We start from the raw sequence: 17,194 nt of genomic DNA, 5'->3' as shown, positions 1-17,194 counted from the left end.
TTCAACAAGATGTTCTTAAACTTCTCCGTTAACTTGGCAGTCACACCTTCTCACTTTGCCCTCTCCTCCTCCCACTTCTTTCCGCGAAACCCTCTTCTAATCTTCTTCGAAGCCCCTGGAGTCATACACAATGAGTGCTTCACGACGTCGGTCAGACTTTGCATCAAATAACTCTAATTTGTCGATCAGCTTTTTTTGAAAACTTTCAGCACAATGATGATGGTTTAAAAAAACAAAGGTGGTGGTTTTCTGAATTAGGGTCCTCAATTGTGATATCCTTTTTTGCAATTTACTCCTGTTTTACATGAGTTTAATTATCATTCTATGAAATCACAAAGCTTTTAATTACACGAGGCCAACAGAAACCAGAACCATGTCCGCAGCTCCACCCAGCCAATAAACAGTTAAACTCATCAAGGTTGCATGGTCAAAAAGACAAGAAACTGAAGACAAAAACAGTTAAACTCAAGAGAATCTAGAAGTTGAAATAGCCTCGGTTAAATTTTAGAGAATCTAGAAGCTGTTCCTACATATACAACCAACGCCTTTCTCTCTGTTTCTACCATGCCAACTCAACTTGGCACATACTCTTTACTCATACACCTTGATCTACAAATCAGACTAAGCATCCCCCACGAATTATATTACATCTGCTACAAGTCAGGGGTCACCAGTGTTTCACAACCACATCCATTTCCGAGGTCAACAACCAGAACACCTATATTGACCCCCAGCAGCGACTTTGTGATGATACATCAATGGCAAATCTCAACCTATAATACATCAGTGTGTGCCTGCATCAATGGAGCCTCCCATTGGTCATCGGCTGCTATGCCCATTTGCTTCGCATCTCACCGAAGGGGAGTGAGGGGAACTCCCACCATTCACCATTATTTGGGGCTGCGCTTCCGCCGTTACGAGGGCCTGGTTACCTTCAGGAGAACTCACGTCGTTCACCATTATTTGGGGCTCGCCTCCCTTGGACGTGGCGTCAGCCTTCTTTAGCGGGGACTGATTATCTTCCTCAGCAGTAGCGTTCACTCTCTGTGCTTTAAGATCGGCAAGTTTCACAGCCGTCTTGTCCAAGTCTTCGCCCGCCAACACTTCTAAGCGCCTGAGAGCTGGTGAATCCCCATCACAGTACCTATGCCACATGCTTCTGTATGCAGATTCCAGGCCACGTGTGAAACTCTCTCCGTCACAGACTGGTGATTTTATCATCAGTTCCCGGAGGCTCTTCCTCAGTTCTTCTAAGGCACTCACATCTGATGCCAACTCCAATGCTAAGCTAACATATTCATCCTCCGTTTTGGCAACCAGCCTCCCCAACCCTGCAACAAATAATTCTCAGTCAGACAATTCCCTATGTTTATATAACAACAATATACAGGTCCCCTTTTTTAGGTTCCATAATAACAGATATAAGTCACACAGAAACTAGACGGTGGAAAAATAAATAACTAGGCAGGAGAAAAATAAATAAAAATTCATGTCCACCTATTGTTAGAACGTACCAACTTTAGTGAGTAGGCTAACACCAACATTATGAGCATGAACTGAACCAGCCATTGTAACACATGGAACCCCCATGTAAAGAGATTCACATGTAGTGGTAGTCCCAGCATATGGAAACGTATCTAGGCTGCAAAAACACAAATGGAAGTTCAATCAGCTTCAGAGGAACACCGCTAATGAAGAACACATTTTCTGAATATTCACACGAAAATAGTAAGGAATTGCCAGTGATCAATGTAGGATAATGGTATTTATTGGCATGGATCTAAAGATTATATATAAACGCACACCCTGACAAACATGTAAGACTTGACATAGAAGATCCTATATGTGAGTATATGGCACAACTATATTACAAGTGAAACAACTTCTCACCTGATGTCCATTAAGGAATATGCTTGCATGTGGTCATGGTTGAGATGGATGAGTGGTAGTAAATCAACTCGTAGTGACTCCAAACCCAACTCCTCAAGTGTCGATAAAAATTTCTGTCTTATACTGTCACAGCAGAATGGCTTGCACTTAACCACAAGCCGTGAGTTAGGGACTGCACATAATATTCTGGCCCAAACTTGCATAACTTTCGGTGTGATCTGCCAAAAATAACTTTATGAACAGAGTGATTCAATAGAGATAAAATAAAGCGTTCAAATCTGTTATGCACCTTTGCTAGATTGTTAAAACTACCAAACGTGACGAAACCATTTGAAATTGCTGGTGTGGGACAAACCGGCCCAGCTTCTGGAGAAGGAGTGTAACAAAGAAAACTTTCAGGAAGGCGCACCAACTCTTCAACATGCCTGCAGAGAGTCGGTACTATGAGGTTCTAGACGCATAGGGAGAAACTGCATGACAGAATAACTACATGAAAAGCATCCGGCATACCTTTGGTTTGTATTAGGAGAATCAGCCAATGAATCTGTTATTCTGTAGTCAATTGCTGGTAAACCTGTCGTATTAGGGTAACCAATCCATGTAACCTGTAAGGACATACATACCCAAGTTAGAAAGGCCCTTCTCAGCAAAACAGTCAGATAGCAATTGACTCATTGATCGAACTACTTGGAATGATTTGAGTGGATAGGGATGGAAGGGGACAAATAGAAGCTCCCAGAACATAATAATAGGCATAAAACTGCTCATATGCAAGCTGTTCTGAAAATAAAGTCAAGTCGTTGAAATGCCACGTGGAACACATACCTGAATAGGAGCAGGGCGGCACGCCATTGTTCCTAGTTTATTATTTGCTGTATGACCAGTAAGTTCCACAAGTATATCCACTTTATCCTCTCTGACCAAGGTAGCAACCTTCTTTTCATCAATACCATATATATCTCTCCAGACCCCGCCCTTTTTTAACACCTTATCCTTGAATCGAAGGGTCTTGGCATCTGCCTAGAGAATCATCAATAATAAAAAATATGATCAGAAAAAAGAGCAAAGTGTGTGAACAGAAGGATAATGATGAAATAACCCCAGATCCACCTTGATAGCTTCACATTGCAGTTACTTATTTTCTAGTCTGGATGTCTCGTGTTACCAAACTAATTTTGATAGATAATCTCTAGGCTGTTGGACACTGGATTAATGTTTTTGTTTAGTTAAAGGGGTAGCAAGTCAGCCAAACTAAGTTGATTGTCACTGTGTGCCCAAATCCAGAATAGCTAGCAAGGAACAAATTGTCTATACCTTCACAACACCAGAATAGACGACCACCTTGCAATTTGTGTAATCATGGTGTGTAAGGGGGGCTTCAACGAAGTAAGACACGGAGTGAGTAAAAAAATCAGGAGACACATAACCAATGACCAGTGGACGATCAGCGACTTTTATGTTATCCCAACTAGTATACTGTGCATACAATTTCATAAAGCGCTTTCCCCATTCCCTGCAAAAATTGAGTTAATACTGGATAGTAGTAGTGCCATATCAAAATACATGATCATGGTAACATAGAAATGGCACTTTCATTGCAAACAGTGCATAAACTGACCTGTGAGCATCATAAAGCCTGTCATCTGAGCCCTCGTCAATATAGTTCATGGCAAGCAAACGGTTCTGCAAAGAGTTGTTCTGTTAGTTGACCATGTAAGGAGAGAGTGTAAGCTATACAGTTTCATGTAGCGACATACAAGAGTACGGAAGATAGTTTAAATAGCAAGCTTGAGGCCTCACAAAGTACCTGACCGGCATTTCGTGAATCAGGATCAATTTGCAGGCATCTTTCATATGCCTGTACAGATAACGTAATACTTCCAGCATCTCTGTAAAGAACACCTATGACAGGTAGTGGTGAACTGTCAGTCACTTCGCAAACGCCTAATCAATGTTAAAAGGAATATTCAAAGAAATTAATTTTTGCAAAGCTTCCATACTTGTACTCCCTCCGTTTCTTTTTAGTCCGCATATAAGATTTGGTCAAAGTCAAGCTTTGTAGAGTTTGACTAACTTTATATTAAAAAATATAAACATTCACAATATGAAATCAATATTATCAGATGGACCATGAAACATATTGTCATACTATATAGTTTTAGTATTGTAGATGTTCATATTTTTTTATATAAATTTGGTCAAACTTTGTGTAGTTTGACTTTGACCAAATCTTATATGCGGAGTAAAAAGAAACGGAGGGAGTACCCATTGCTCGTGGACAAGTAGGAGGTACACACATTGGGAATATCGAGGAATTTTGTTTTCCAAAACAAATTAAAATAAATCCTGATATTCCTTGACACTTTGGAAGGCCACAGAAGTCCAATGAAATCGACAAAACTAGCAAACCCCTAATGGCCACCCTGTCCCCTGTTTACTACTACCTCCGTTCCGAATTATAAGATGTTTTGGGTATTTCAATATGGACTAGATACGTACTGAAATGAGTGAAAAAAACACACTAAAACGCGTCTATATACACATCCGATTCAGGAAAAAGTTAGAACCTCTTATAAAAGTGAACGGAGGGAATACTATTTTATAGCTGACTGTTCAATGCTACTCATTTGTGCACCGTCCATCGTTCAATACTGCCTGTATGGTGTTTGTTTTTATCTAAATACATGCATACTCATGCATCAATGTACCCTCATCGTGTATGGTACAACTATAAAAGATGATTGGTGGTCACAGAGCCGTCATGGATTCTTAGTTGGAACATGTTTCAAATGACATGCTAGTATTAAGTATCTAAAGTGACAGAGGTTGATTGCTCATTACCTAAGTTATTGTATGCTTCAGCATAAGTGGGATTTGCAAGTATGGCCTTCTCAATCATGCTTGCAGCAGCATCCATCTTGCCCTAAATATGAAAAATGTATTTCAGTAAGCTAAAAATGCAATGTAACCAGTCAACCACAGTAAGAATGTAAGAAATCAATAATGATAGAGGATCATACCTGAACTGTATAGACAACTCCAAGGTTATTCAATGACTGGGAGAAATTTGGCTTAATTGACAAGGCCATCTACAAAAAGAAGGAAATAGGCAATAAGTAAACACAACTCTAATAAACATGAACAGAATTGCATACACTCACTTGATAACATTCAACAGCTTTGTCGAGATTATCCCTATCCTTGTATATCACTCCCAGGTTGTTGCATGCCTCCGCACAGCGAGGATTGAAGTGCAGAGCAAGTTCATAAAAAACAATAGCCTTCATGAAAATCACAAGTAGATTAAGTCAGCCAAAAGTGAATGCTAATAGTAGAACCAAATTTATGGAATTTTCATGTAACTCACCATCTCAAAATTCAACATTTCACCATATGCAACACCAAGATTATACATTGCATCAGCATAGTGCCAATTATAGAACAGAGCTTTCTTGTAATATGCCACACCTTGATTGATGTCACCTTCAATTTTAACCTGAGCATCTCCGATGTTTAAAATGATAATTAATTAAAAAAATAGTTGTGCCTTAATCAAACACAAACAGTTGCCTTTAACCAGACACAAAAGGTGTCGGTACTATCTTTTCCTACTTAATAAAAAGGATGTAAGGTTCTGTCGTCCACCTCGTCCTTCATCCAACATTCCCCATTCCCTCTTGTCTTTTATTGATTTACCAAATAAAATTATGTTTTCTTTGGCAAGACAATAAGTTCTTACTAAGTGATTACCAAATAAAATCCTAAAAGTTATTTAGGTAGGTAAATCATGGGCATGATTTGTTAAACAATTATTTAGATCATCACACTAATATGGAAGGTAATCATGGGCTAGCAGGAAGGTAATCATGGGCATGAATTGATAAACAATTATTTAGATAATCACATTAACATGGAAGGTAATCATGGGCTAACATATTAAAGAATATTTACACTCGTTGCAACGCACGGGCAATTATGTAGTAGACAACTAAAGGTATACAAAAGAGAATGCAATTGCAGTTGAGCTTCTGTATAGCATGGAGTAAACAATGGAATATGAGTATATGATCCTCTTTGAAGGCCATGTTACAGTCGGTAAAAGAACAAAATGAAAATTGATGGTAATCGGTAGAATTTACACAACAGTAGAAGTGGACAAGTCCGCACCTTTGTACCCAAGTCGGTTAGTGCTATTGCCATGTTATTCTTAGCAATCTCAAAGTTGGGGGAAATAGTCAAGCACCTGGGGTACAGGAAAGTCATGCCACGGGTGAACTTACGTTCTTGCTGTAGATTATTTTATGAATATCGGCACAATTCATATCAAAATAATGGCAAATTTACCTGTCGTAGCAGGCAATTGCTGCGTCTAGCTCTCCCCGATTCTTGTAAATAACCCCCATATTGCAATAAGCTTCAGCATACAATGGTCTCTCCAATGCAGCTTTTTCATAACAAGTAAGAGCTACGTCAAACTGCATCATCTCTGAATAAACCACCCCAAGGTTGTAATAAGCAGGCTGCATAAATCAGGCGTATACATTAGCACAATGCTAAATTGACAGACAAAAATAATAACGGCTAGAGTTGATGATTGTACCGCGTAGTGGCTATCCACTTCAAGAGCTTCACAATATTTTTGAATCCCATCTTCTGTATTGCCTGCAAGCTTCAAGCTAGTTCCAAGATCGGTCAAAACTATAGCAAGAAATTCTGCAGCAGCTTTATAGGAAGGATCCGCACTTCGAGCTTTTTGATATGCCTGTTCCAGATTGTTTTCTCCATTATTAGAACATAAAATTTGTACAACACAGTAGCTACAGTAAAATAACAAAAACTTAAAAACATTGTGTGCAGGCCCTACTAACGGTTTTGGACAGTATGATGTTTAACCTAACGAACTAAGATTGGTTAGGATTTCTTGTACTCACACTAAATGTAAGGGGTTGGTGTTCTCTGAGGGAGAAATAGTATGCATAGACATTCCAAGCAGAATCCTGCTTTCTTTTACTGCAGTTGTCATCTGCCCTGATTTAGCAAACACTTATGTGCTTTCTACCCACAGATCAGCTACACTGTTAAACAGTAATTCCGTCACACAAGAGATTATACACAGGACACACTGATGGCTAGGTTAATTTGGACAAACTTAGTGTAAAACGGAAGTTCATAAAGAGCCCTTTAAATTAGCTTTTAGATCTAACTTGTATTCTGCAAAACAAAAACAGAAAACTATATTTCAGGAAACATACTAATGCCAGATCATCCATTCAGGTCAACATGGAGGGATATATCAGATTCGAGGCACATACTCAATCAAAGATTTCCAGCGTTTAGCTGTTCACAACAATAACAACAACAATGCTATGAAAAAACAAAGTCTGCTTTTTCTGAGACACAGCTCACAAGAACCAGCAAGCCAGCAGATGGATGAGAGAATGTTGCTCCATACCTCTGCGGCCTCAACCAGGTGACCCTCGTCTTTGTATATCATCCCACAATGCGTGAGAGCACACGCATTCTTGGGATCGACCTTGACAGCCTCGGTGAAGCAATCCAAGGCCTGCCTTGGCAGGCTCTGGGCCTGGAGGCAGATCCCTTTTCCGATAAGGGCCTCCACATTGGTTCCATCCTTGTCAAGAACGGTACTGTACAACTGGAGAGCATCAGCAAATTTGTTGCGTGACCGGAGGATGTTGGCATAGCGAAGGGCGTCCGTCCCTTCCGGCAGCTGCTGCTTCGCAGGGGGGGCAGCAGCCCCATTGCAGTCAGGAACGGCGCCGTTGCTCTCCTTCCCTTGGAGGGGCTCCATCCCTGGCTGCATGAAAGAGAGAGGGAGAGTCTCCTCGTCTCTTCCTTCCTCTGTGAAAGATTGCAGACATGAATTGAGTAGGGTTTAGTAGAATTCCGGTTGCATATACCGGCGTACGGAAAACGCATCGAGAAAAGGGAGAAAAAAATCTGGAGCGGAATGCGCGTAAAGACTAAAAAAAGACCCGGCTTTGGACTAACTCTGAATTGCGCAGTAAAAGTGGCGGCTTCTTTGCAAGACGGCTTGCAAGAAACCCGGATGGGAAAGGAGGACAAGAAATCAAATTCCAACCCAGCCAGCGGAAGACGCCCCAGGAATCCTCCAATAATAGGTAAAGACGGGAGGAAATCGCAGGAAAATAGGGCGTGCCAGGTAAAAGAGTCCAACAGAAGCAGAGCAAGCAGGGAAGCGCGCTCGCTCGCTCGCCTTGTCGAGAGAGCGAGAACCCTAGGTCGCGGCGGGGAAGGAGGGGGGAGGGGGAGGGGCTCACATTAGAGGGCGGCGCGGGGCACCGGAGCGTGGAGGCGCGAGATCATGGCGCGGCGGGAGGGTCCCGCGTCCCCGCCGCGGCCACCGGGAGGCGGAGCGGTGATCGCCGCCGCGGCGAGGGATCCGAGGGCGGCGGCGGCGAGGGTTTCGGCGCGGTGGAGGAGGAAGGAGAGGGGAACGTAGCAGCAGTGGTATTTTGGTGCCTCCCCCCTCTCTCTCTCTCTCTCCCCCTTTTGCCTTCTTTTTTTCCCCTTGGCTTTTACGCTTTCGTCGTGCGTGCGCTCGCTTTGAGCTTCAACCAGGCCCTTTTGTACTATCCAGTGCTGCAACCGGGCCGGGCTGGGACGGGTGGGCTTTTCTCGACTGCGGCTTCCTTTTCCTGCGAGCGGGGAGGAGCGAACCGAAAACACGGCCTAACGCGCCGATGTAGATGGACGGGTGTTCGTTTTTTTGTCCGTCGCGATTTAGAGCGACACCCGGCCCTTGTTCTTCTATGACCCGTCCGTCGCTGGCACAACGGCGATTATTCCCCACTTACCCCTCCTTACTCGTTCGCGTCCTTGCCGCCGCCACCAAGTTCCAGCCACGACGACGCCTAGGCACGGCCGTCGCATCCACCAACCTATTCACGCCACCGCGTCCACCGAGGCTGTGGCCGCTCATCGTCATTGTCGTAGCAGGAAAAGGGACGCATGTCAAGGGTCGTCGGCACCGCTCTCGCCTCCACGAGCACCATCGGAGGGCGTAGACGCCGACGGGCCTGCTGCCCTTGACCGGTCACGGCTCTACCATGCCCAACTCCGTTGCCGCCCACAATGTGTTCGGCCCTTTGCCCACAAGGTACCATGGCCGATAGTGATGATGAGTTTTTTTTTCCAACAACATCATATGTTCATCGGATGATTCATCGCCCGAAGATGAGGACTTTATGGTTGCTACTATGGTTGTCAATGAGCACATTTCTAGGATGCGGTCAATGTTTAGGTGGTCAATCCAGGGCCATGCTCTGGCGTTGAATCGTAATAGAGAGAGTGGTCATTGCCTACTCTATAGCTATTATTTTCACTGCAAGTCTCCGCTCTACAATGCCAAGCTTTTTCGGCGACGCTTCTGGATGGCTAGGCATATGTTCAACCGTATTCAAGAGGGAGTGATGGGGTATGATGATTACTTTAGATGCAAGAATAATGCCCTCGGAAGGGTTGGCTTCGTCTCTTATCAAAAATGCACTTCAGCTATCCGAATGATTGCATAAGAAATTCGCGGTGATCTTGTGGATGAGTATGTCCACATGAATGAGTCCTCATACCTTGTATCATTTGTATAGGGTGTGCAAAGTCATGGTTGTAGTGTTTGGCCCGGAGTACTTGAGAGAACCAAATGTGGTGGAAACAACCCGGTAGTTAGCGATCAATGAATCTAGCGGCTTTCTAGGAATGCTTGGTAGTATAGGTTGTATGCACTAGAAGTGGAAGAACTATCCATTTGCTTGGCGAGGGCGGTATAAGGGGCATGTTAAAACTTGTACAGTCATACTTGAAGTTGTGGCATCATAAGACCTCTGAATTTGGCACTCTTTCTTCGGCATGGCAGGTTCTTACAATGGCATCACATACAATGCAGAAGGCAATTGACCATAGGTCAACTTGAGATCAATGGCTACCACTACAATAAGGAATACTACTTAGTCGATGGTATCTATTCTCAGTTGTCAACTCTTGTGAAGACAATCGCCAGACCGGTAGGAGAGAAGCGAGCTAGGTTTTCCCAAGCACAAAAGAGTGCTAGGAAGGACGTGGAGCATGCTTTCGATGTGCTCCAATCTCGATGGGCTATTGTTCGACACCCTGTCAGAACATGGAGCCAACGGAAGATGTGGACTGTGATGACTGCTTGTGTGATCATGCACAATATGATCGTAGAGGATGAGCGTGATGACATCATCTTCGATCAAGGGTTTGATTTCCAGGGTGAAAATATTGAGTCTGGACATGGATCGGCAACGTTCGCACAGTTCATCCAATTCCATTATGAAATGCGTGATTGAAAAACTTATATTCAACTTCAAATGATTGGGTTGAGCATATGTAGACTCACATATAGCAACCAATAGATGTATCGAATGTTTCTTTGTATTTGTGACAATTTTAAACCATTGGTTTGTAAACCATGAGATTTTCATTTGGTTGAAACTATTTATTGTAATATAATAATAAAAATTGAATTTTTATTTGTATCCATATGCATAGAATGTAAAATGTTGAAATTTGGAAAAATATCGGTCGGGCAGACAAAATGTGTTAGCCGATTGGCTCACTGCCAATGAAAACGTAATTAAGGCTAGACGCCGCCCATTCGGATAATCCAAACGAATGAAAACTAGACAAAAGAGGCGTCCATTTGCATCGGCCGGTTGGAGTTGGCCTTATATTCCTCCTTGATCCGCATGGGTGGAGAAGAATCATGCACGGTTGGATTGGCCTACCACAACCTCATGCACCAAATGGGCCTTAAGGATTTTGATTACGGTCACGCATTCTTATATCTATTCTTTTTAGGTATCTCTACTATTTCTATCTTCACTGTATTTATAGAAAAATAAACATTATCTTCTCTAAATGCACCCTACAAACCCATTTTCATTGTATTAACAGACCCATTAAACTTAATCTAATAGCTAACCTTAATTTAATCTATCCTCTGTGCAATTAGCAATTTGCATTGACAGATGCACCCATGGTGGCAGCGGTACACGTGAGACCGCACATGATATTTTGTGACACAAGGCGTTGGGGCGAGGTCATGGACGACGCGCCAGACAAGGAGATATATGTAGCCCGCGGCGGTGGCAGATGCGAGACCGCGAAGAACACGACCGACCGTTGCAGACGGAGGCCAGCATGAGCCGGTGCTGGCTGCCATGACGCACACATAGCCGCTCGCCAAGCTAGCTGGGTGGAAGCCATCATCCAAAGAAATGTCATGCATACTCAAGGGCATGCACGGTGCTCTTCTTCTTCCTTCATGGTAACCTCTCCTTTTTCTAAAACAAGGCAAAAGACATATCATTTTCATTGATAAAGAAGAGGTTTTGTTACACACACCTCATCATATGGCTAAGACAAAACAAATAATCTAGCGGCATTACATTTCTCAAATGCTTGGCGCCCGCAATGGCCTAAATAGACACTTCATCCTTGATGCACCGCATGACAACTGCCACCGGCGCCGCTTTGCTCCTGAAAACTTGAGCATTGCTTTCATTCCAAATTTCCCATCCCACAAGAACTAACAATAAAGACAAGGCCTTCGCCGACAGCTCGTTGCTAGATAGGACCGCATCCCACCCAGATTTTAGCGTGTTGAACAGGAGCCAAGGAGTCGTAGGGATAACAAGTTGAAGCCATGAGAAGACCACATTGCAAATTTGGACAAAGAATCTACATTTGAAGAGAATGTGTGCAACAGATTTTTGCACCTGATTGCATAGGGGACATTTGTCGCAATTTGACCATCCTCTCCTCTCAAGTCTGTCGGCAGTCCAAATTCTATATGGATAACTCGCCAGGCAAAATTTCACACTTGGGGGGGAGCCCATGCCTTCCAGACAGTAACATGCAAGCTTGAGCGTGGGAGACCGTGAAACTACACTATATAAACAGACTTCGCGAAGTAATGGCCATCATTGGTTATCTTCCAAACGATGGAGTCCTTGACACCCGGCTGGATGGTAACGTTTGCAAGCTTCTCCCATAGTGCCAAGAATTGCTGAGGTGCTCAAGAAGGAGAAAATCCGAACCCATGACTAACAACACCTTGCTAAATTAAAAGTTTATTAAAAAACTAACCAGTGGGCAGTAGGACATGCACGGCAAGGGCGGTCGGTTGGCCAGGACTTCTCGGAGGGATCCAAGTCGGTGTCCTGATAGGTCGGCGTCGAGGAGTGGCCCGTCGCAAAAGCTTTGTATCCCCTTGAGCGTTTGTGAGCTTGGGGAGAGGGCAATGCCTCATCGTCCCCCAACGCTACCCGTGTTCTTTTCCCACCTCAGCGTGGCGGGGCCTCGCTGGACTCCTCCTCCTCCTCCTGCTCATAGTTGGAGTCAGAGCCTGAGCTCGGCTGGCTCCCAACGGGGAGCTCGAGGAGGTTGTCTTGAATAGCCAAGCCCTTTGAGGCCCTAGTCTCCCAAGACCCTTGGTCTTTTTCGGCTTGACCGTGACCACGTATGGGTCCTCGGTCAGCGCTTCTCCAGCTTAGCGCTCATGGGCACCGACGATCTGGCCGACCCGGTGAAGGTACGCCAATCCTTTAATGTGGTCAATAGAATTCAGTTACTCGGCTAAGATGAAAAAAATAAAGGTTTGACCACAAATAAAAGAGGAATAGAAGACAATCCTCGACATTTGGACTAGCTCAGCTATAGCCGATGTCATCTCCCTCGATCTGGAAGGTATTTTCCTTGGCCGAGGGCCTGAAAAGGAGCGTCAGCATCCCACCGAGGTCCTTCCCCTATAGAGGATTCGGACTACCAAGACCCCGCTATCCGTAATGTATGTCCATAGAGGAGATGAGCGGGCCTACAGGGGTTAGACCTTGCGGTGGAGCATCATGTGGATCACATCCACCAAAGTTACACCCTCGCCGATGAGGAACTTCACTCGTTCTGGGAGGGCCTAGTCTTCATCCTTGTTCCCCCAGTCGAGGTTCTTGGTCGTCCAAGAGTGCAGCCTCTTCAAGGGCGTGGCCGAGAAAGCAAAGACTCATTTTCTGTCCCCCGATGACACGTCGACCATGTAATTAAAACCACAACTCCTACCATTGTTTCACCATCTCAATGAACTTGTCAGGCAACCACTTGATGCCATGGAGCTTGTTGATCATGGCTCCTCCGCACTCTGTGATCTGGCCATCATTGGTCCATGGTTTGACACAGAACATCTTGAGCCACAGCCAAAAATGGGGCTCAATGCGGATAAATGCCTCATAAAAGATGATGTAGGAGGTGATGTGTGATACGTCTCCAACGTATCTATAATTTTTGATTGTTCCATGTTGTTTTATTATGAATCTTGGATGTTTTATAATCATTTTATATCATTTTTTGTACTAACCTATTGACATAGTGCCAAGTGTCAGTTGTTGTTTTTCCATGTTTTTTACATTGCAGAAAATCAATATCAAACGGAGTCCAAATGCCACGAAACTTTACGGAGATTTTTTATGGACCAAATGGAAGATATTGGGCTCTGGTTGCACCTGGGAGGAGTCCCGAGGAGGGGACAACACACCAGGGCACGCCAGGAGGCCCAAGCGCGCCCTAGTGGGTTGTGCCCACCTTGGGTGCCCCCCCGGACTGCCTCTTTGCTTTATAAATACCTTAATATTCCCAAAACCCTAGGGGAGTCGACGAAATATTCATCCAGCCGCCGCAGAGTCCAGAACCACCAGATCCAATCTAGACACCATCACGGAGGGGTTCACCATTTCCATTGGTTCCTCTCCGATGATGCCTGAGTAGTTCTTTGTAGACCTTTGGGTCCGTAGTTAGTAGCTAGATGGCTTCATCTCTGTCTCTTGATTCTCAATACAATGGTCTCTTGGAGATCCATATGATGTAACTCTTTTGCGGTGTGTTTGTTGGGATCGATGAACTTTGAGTTTATGATCAGATCTATCTTTTTATATCCATGAAAGTATTTGAGTTTCTTTGATCTCTTTTATGCATGATCTCTTATAGCCTCGTATTTCTTCTCCGATATTTGGGTTTTGTCGTGGAATTGTCATGGCAGATGTCCTAGTGTGAGGACTTAGTCGCGAGGCCAACGCATCTATGCGGTAGCTTGAAGGGGTTGGTCGGAATCGAGAGATGCAACACACAAGACAAGGATTTAGACAGCTTCGAGCCCCGGGAAACATCATCTGGTAATAACCCTACATGCTGTTTGTGGCTAGGTCTCATTATGCTCATCTGGGAGTCGCCGGTAAGCCGGCTCTCCTCTAATTGTGTCTAGTCCTAGAGATTATTGCTTCTTGCTTCTTGGGGTGCCCTGCCCCTCCTTATATATGTTGAAGGGGCGGATTACATGTAGAGTCCAACTCGGATTAAGACTTAAACTATTCTGACTTCTCTTCATGGGCTTCTTAACGTCTTGGGCTTCATAACGTCTTTGGGCTTCATAACGTCTCGGGCTTCATAACTCCAAGCGACTCTATCTGCCGGGTTATGACTGTCAACCAGTTATCACTGTCTGCCGGGTTATGACTGTCAACCAGTTATCACTGTCTGTCGGGTTATGACTGTCAACCAGTTATCATTGTCTGCCGGGTTATGATGGTCTACCGGGTTATGACTTCCTACCGGCTTATGATCTGACTTAACATCTACCGGGTTATCATCCGACTTAACACCTGTCGGGTTATCATCTGACTTAACACCTGCCGGGTTATCATCTGACTTAACACCTGCCGGGTTATCATCTGACTTAACACCTGCCGGGTTATCATCTGACTTAACACCTGCCGGGTTATCATCTGATTTAACACCTACCGGGTTATCGTCTGACTTAACACATGCCGGTTTACCAAGTTCCAGCTGGGTTATAACTCCGGCCGGGTCATATCGCAGGGTATATCCCCGACATTAGCCCCCAGTTTATTTTGGATTTATCCATGTTAAACTAATCCTGATCATCCTTAAGTCCTTGTCATTTCCTTCTTCTAAAAAATCCGGGTCAATAGGCCAGCTTCATAATCAATTTGTTGACATTGGTTTGTTACAGGAAAATATTATGAAGAATAATTCATTTGACTCAGCTCCCAATGCTTAACAAAAATATTGGTCCTTGAAATACTCATCTGATCTTCAGCCGGTTTAAGGATGTAGAACTTGCCGGTTTATCATTGCCAAGATTGTCGGTTTATAAATATTGATAGCACCGGGTCATAATTGTAGTTAACACCAGGCTTGAAAATATATCTCTTATATGCATATCACTTGTAGCCCCCAAGTCTTAAGAAGGTAATGTAGTAACAACTTAAGATTTGCTTCAATATGAATGTCACAAGCTTGAAGAAATCCAGGTTGTTCATCTCAATCACCAGTCAGAAATATTCCACATATGTAGCCCCCAAGTGCCAAGTTGTCATGCTTGCAACAACCTGGGACTTGTAATTGGCTGATGCTCATAAAAACTTCAACCAATGTATCCCCCAAGGGCCGGGTCATTATACAATAATGAGCAGGGACTTTGTAAATATAATCATGTAAACTTTGAACAGCAATGTGTATCCCCCAAGGGCTGGCTCAATAAGATAATATTGAGCTGGGACTTGATATATACTTCAATGAAAATAACACCATATGATATAACCCCCATCATGGGGCTTGAACTCACGTCCACAAGGTTAAGAGCCTTGTGCTTTACCAACTGAGCAGTGGACCCTTCAATATAATGGATTAAAAGCTTTGTACCTTGAATTGTTGATAGGAGCAATTGGTAGCCCCCAAGGGCCGGCTCATTACGATGTGATGAGTCGGGTCTTCAATAAGGTGAGCAAACAATGATTTTGTATTAGCCCCCAAGTGTCATGGTGCATGCTTGCAGCAGCATGAGACTTGTGTATTTGATGTAATCTCAACTTGAATAATGTAGCCCCCAAGTACCGGGTCGTAAGCCTGCAGCGACTCAGGACTATTCCTTTCATTGTAGAATAAATTATATCCATTGCGCTGAAGCGACTTTGAAAACCTCAATCATAATATTGGTTATTGATAACCATAATAAAAATCCAGCCGTGTTGGCTATTAAAGATTTGAATAATATAACCTGGTTTGAAAACCTCTTCCTGCCATATAAACCGGTATATGCGTGCCCATATGATACATGCTATGATGATGTAATGATGATGCAATGTATGACGCAATATATGATGATGTATGTGTATGATCAAGAGGGTTTAAGCTATGGTTCGGATATGACCAGAGCCCCCAAGTAGTCATAATTGTGGCATTGCGCCGATCAAGAGGTGTAGCTATGGTTCGAATACGACCAAGCCCCAAGTGATTTCCCTTATGGCCTTATGCCAATCAAGAGGTGTAGCTATGGTTTGAATACGACCAAGCCCCCAAGTGATTTCCCTAGTGCCCTTATGCCTATCAAGATGTGTAACTATGGTTCGAACCCATAGCCCCCAAGTGATTTCCCTGGTGGCCTTATGCCTATCAAGAGGTGTAGCTATGGTTCGGATACGACCAAGCCCCCAAGTGATTTCCCTGGTGCCCTTATGCCTATCAAGAGGTGTAACTATGGTTCGAACATAGCCCCCAAGTGATATTGTGAGCTGTGCTCGAGGGATACCCATGTTTGAGTTGTGCTATGTAGCAAACTCTCTTTGGCCCCTTATGATAATATTGGCTTGATAGCCGGATTATCGAAGTAACCAGAGCTGTGCTCTTATGATAATATTAGCTTGATAGCCGGATCAAGAGGGTATTCATAGCTATGCTCAATGAGCAGGAAGCCCTCATGTGATCAATAATATGATAAGCCAATAAGGCAGGATACCCATGGTTGAACCTCGCATCATGGCAACAGGTCCTCTTCGGCAACCTTTAACTTTTTGCAAGAGATAAATTCTTCTTGAACCGGGATTTTGAACCGGATATTGAGAGCGTCAGAGCTTTGCAAGAGATAGTTTCCTCTTAAACCGGATTTGAACCAGATACTAAGAGTTTCAGCGCTGTGTGGGAGACGTGATTTCCCTTAAACCAGATTATAAACCGGAAGCGTCATTGTGAGCCGGAATATTTCTGACGACCTTTAAATTTTCATCAATATAACAGTAGCCTCCGGGACCGAGTTATCTTTCCTTCAACATCCTGGGGCACTTGAATTTGCTGAAACTGGCAAGACTTGCTGAGTCATATCATCGTAGCCCCCGAGTCTTAAGATGACTCAAGGAATTGTCTTGAGATTCTCCGTACTTGACCATAGCAAAAGGTATAT

General features: G+C 43.8%; 1 protein-coding gene across 1 annotated transcript; it reads right to left on the bottom strand.

Annotated features, from left to right (window-relative positions):
* Positions 1–476: 476 nt before the first annotated feature.
* LOC125513331 (probable UDP-N-acetylglucosamine--peptide N-acetylglucosaminyltransferase SPINDLY) lies at positions 477–8,465 on the bottom strand. Its single transcript, XM_048678416.1, has 18 exons — positions 8,193–8,465; positions 7,343–7,752; positions 6,491–6,652; positions 6,235–6,410; positions 6,058–6,133; positions 5,258–5,386; positions 5,052–5,171; positions 4,911–4,979; positions 4,732–4,813; positions 3,698–3,792; positions 3,509–3,573; positions 3,205–3,403; positions 2,716–2,910; positions 2,401–2,495; positions 2,180–2,315; positions 1,891–2,108; positions 1,515–1,642; positions 477–1,331 (listed from the first exon to the last, which is right to left on the bottom strand). The coding sequence occupies exons 2-18, from the start codon at positions 7,712–7,714 to the stop codon at positions 820–822; spliced, it is 2,829 nt and encodes a 942-aa protein (XP_048534373.1). The 5' UTR covers positions 7,715–7,752; positions 8,193–8,465; the 3' UTR covers positions 477–819.
* Between the last annotated feature and the right edge of the window lie 8,729 nt (positions 8,466–17,194).

This window comes from Triticum urartu, chromosome 6 (assembly GCF_003073215.2).
Source record: "Triticum urartu cultivar G1812 chromosome 6, Tu2.1, whole genome shotgun sequence".
NCBI classification, from domain to species: Eukaryota; Viridiplantae; Streptophyta; class Magnoliopsida; order Poales; family Poaceae; genus Triticum; species Triticum urartu.
This window is presented reverse-complemented; position numbering and strand designations above follow the sequence as displayed.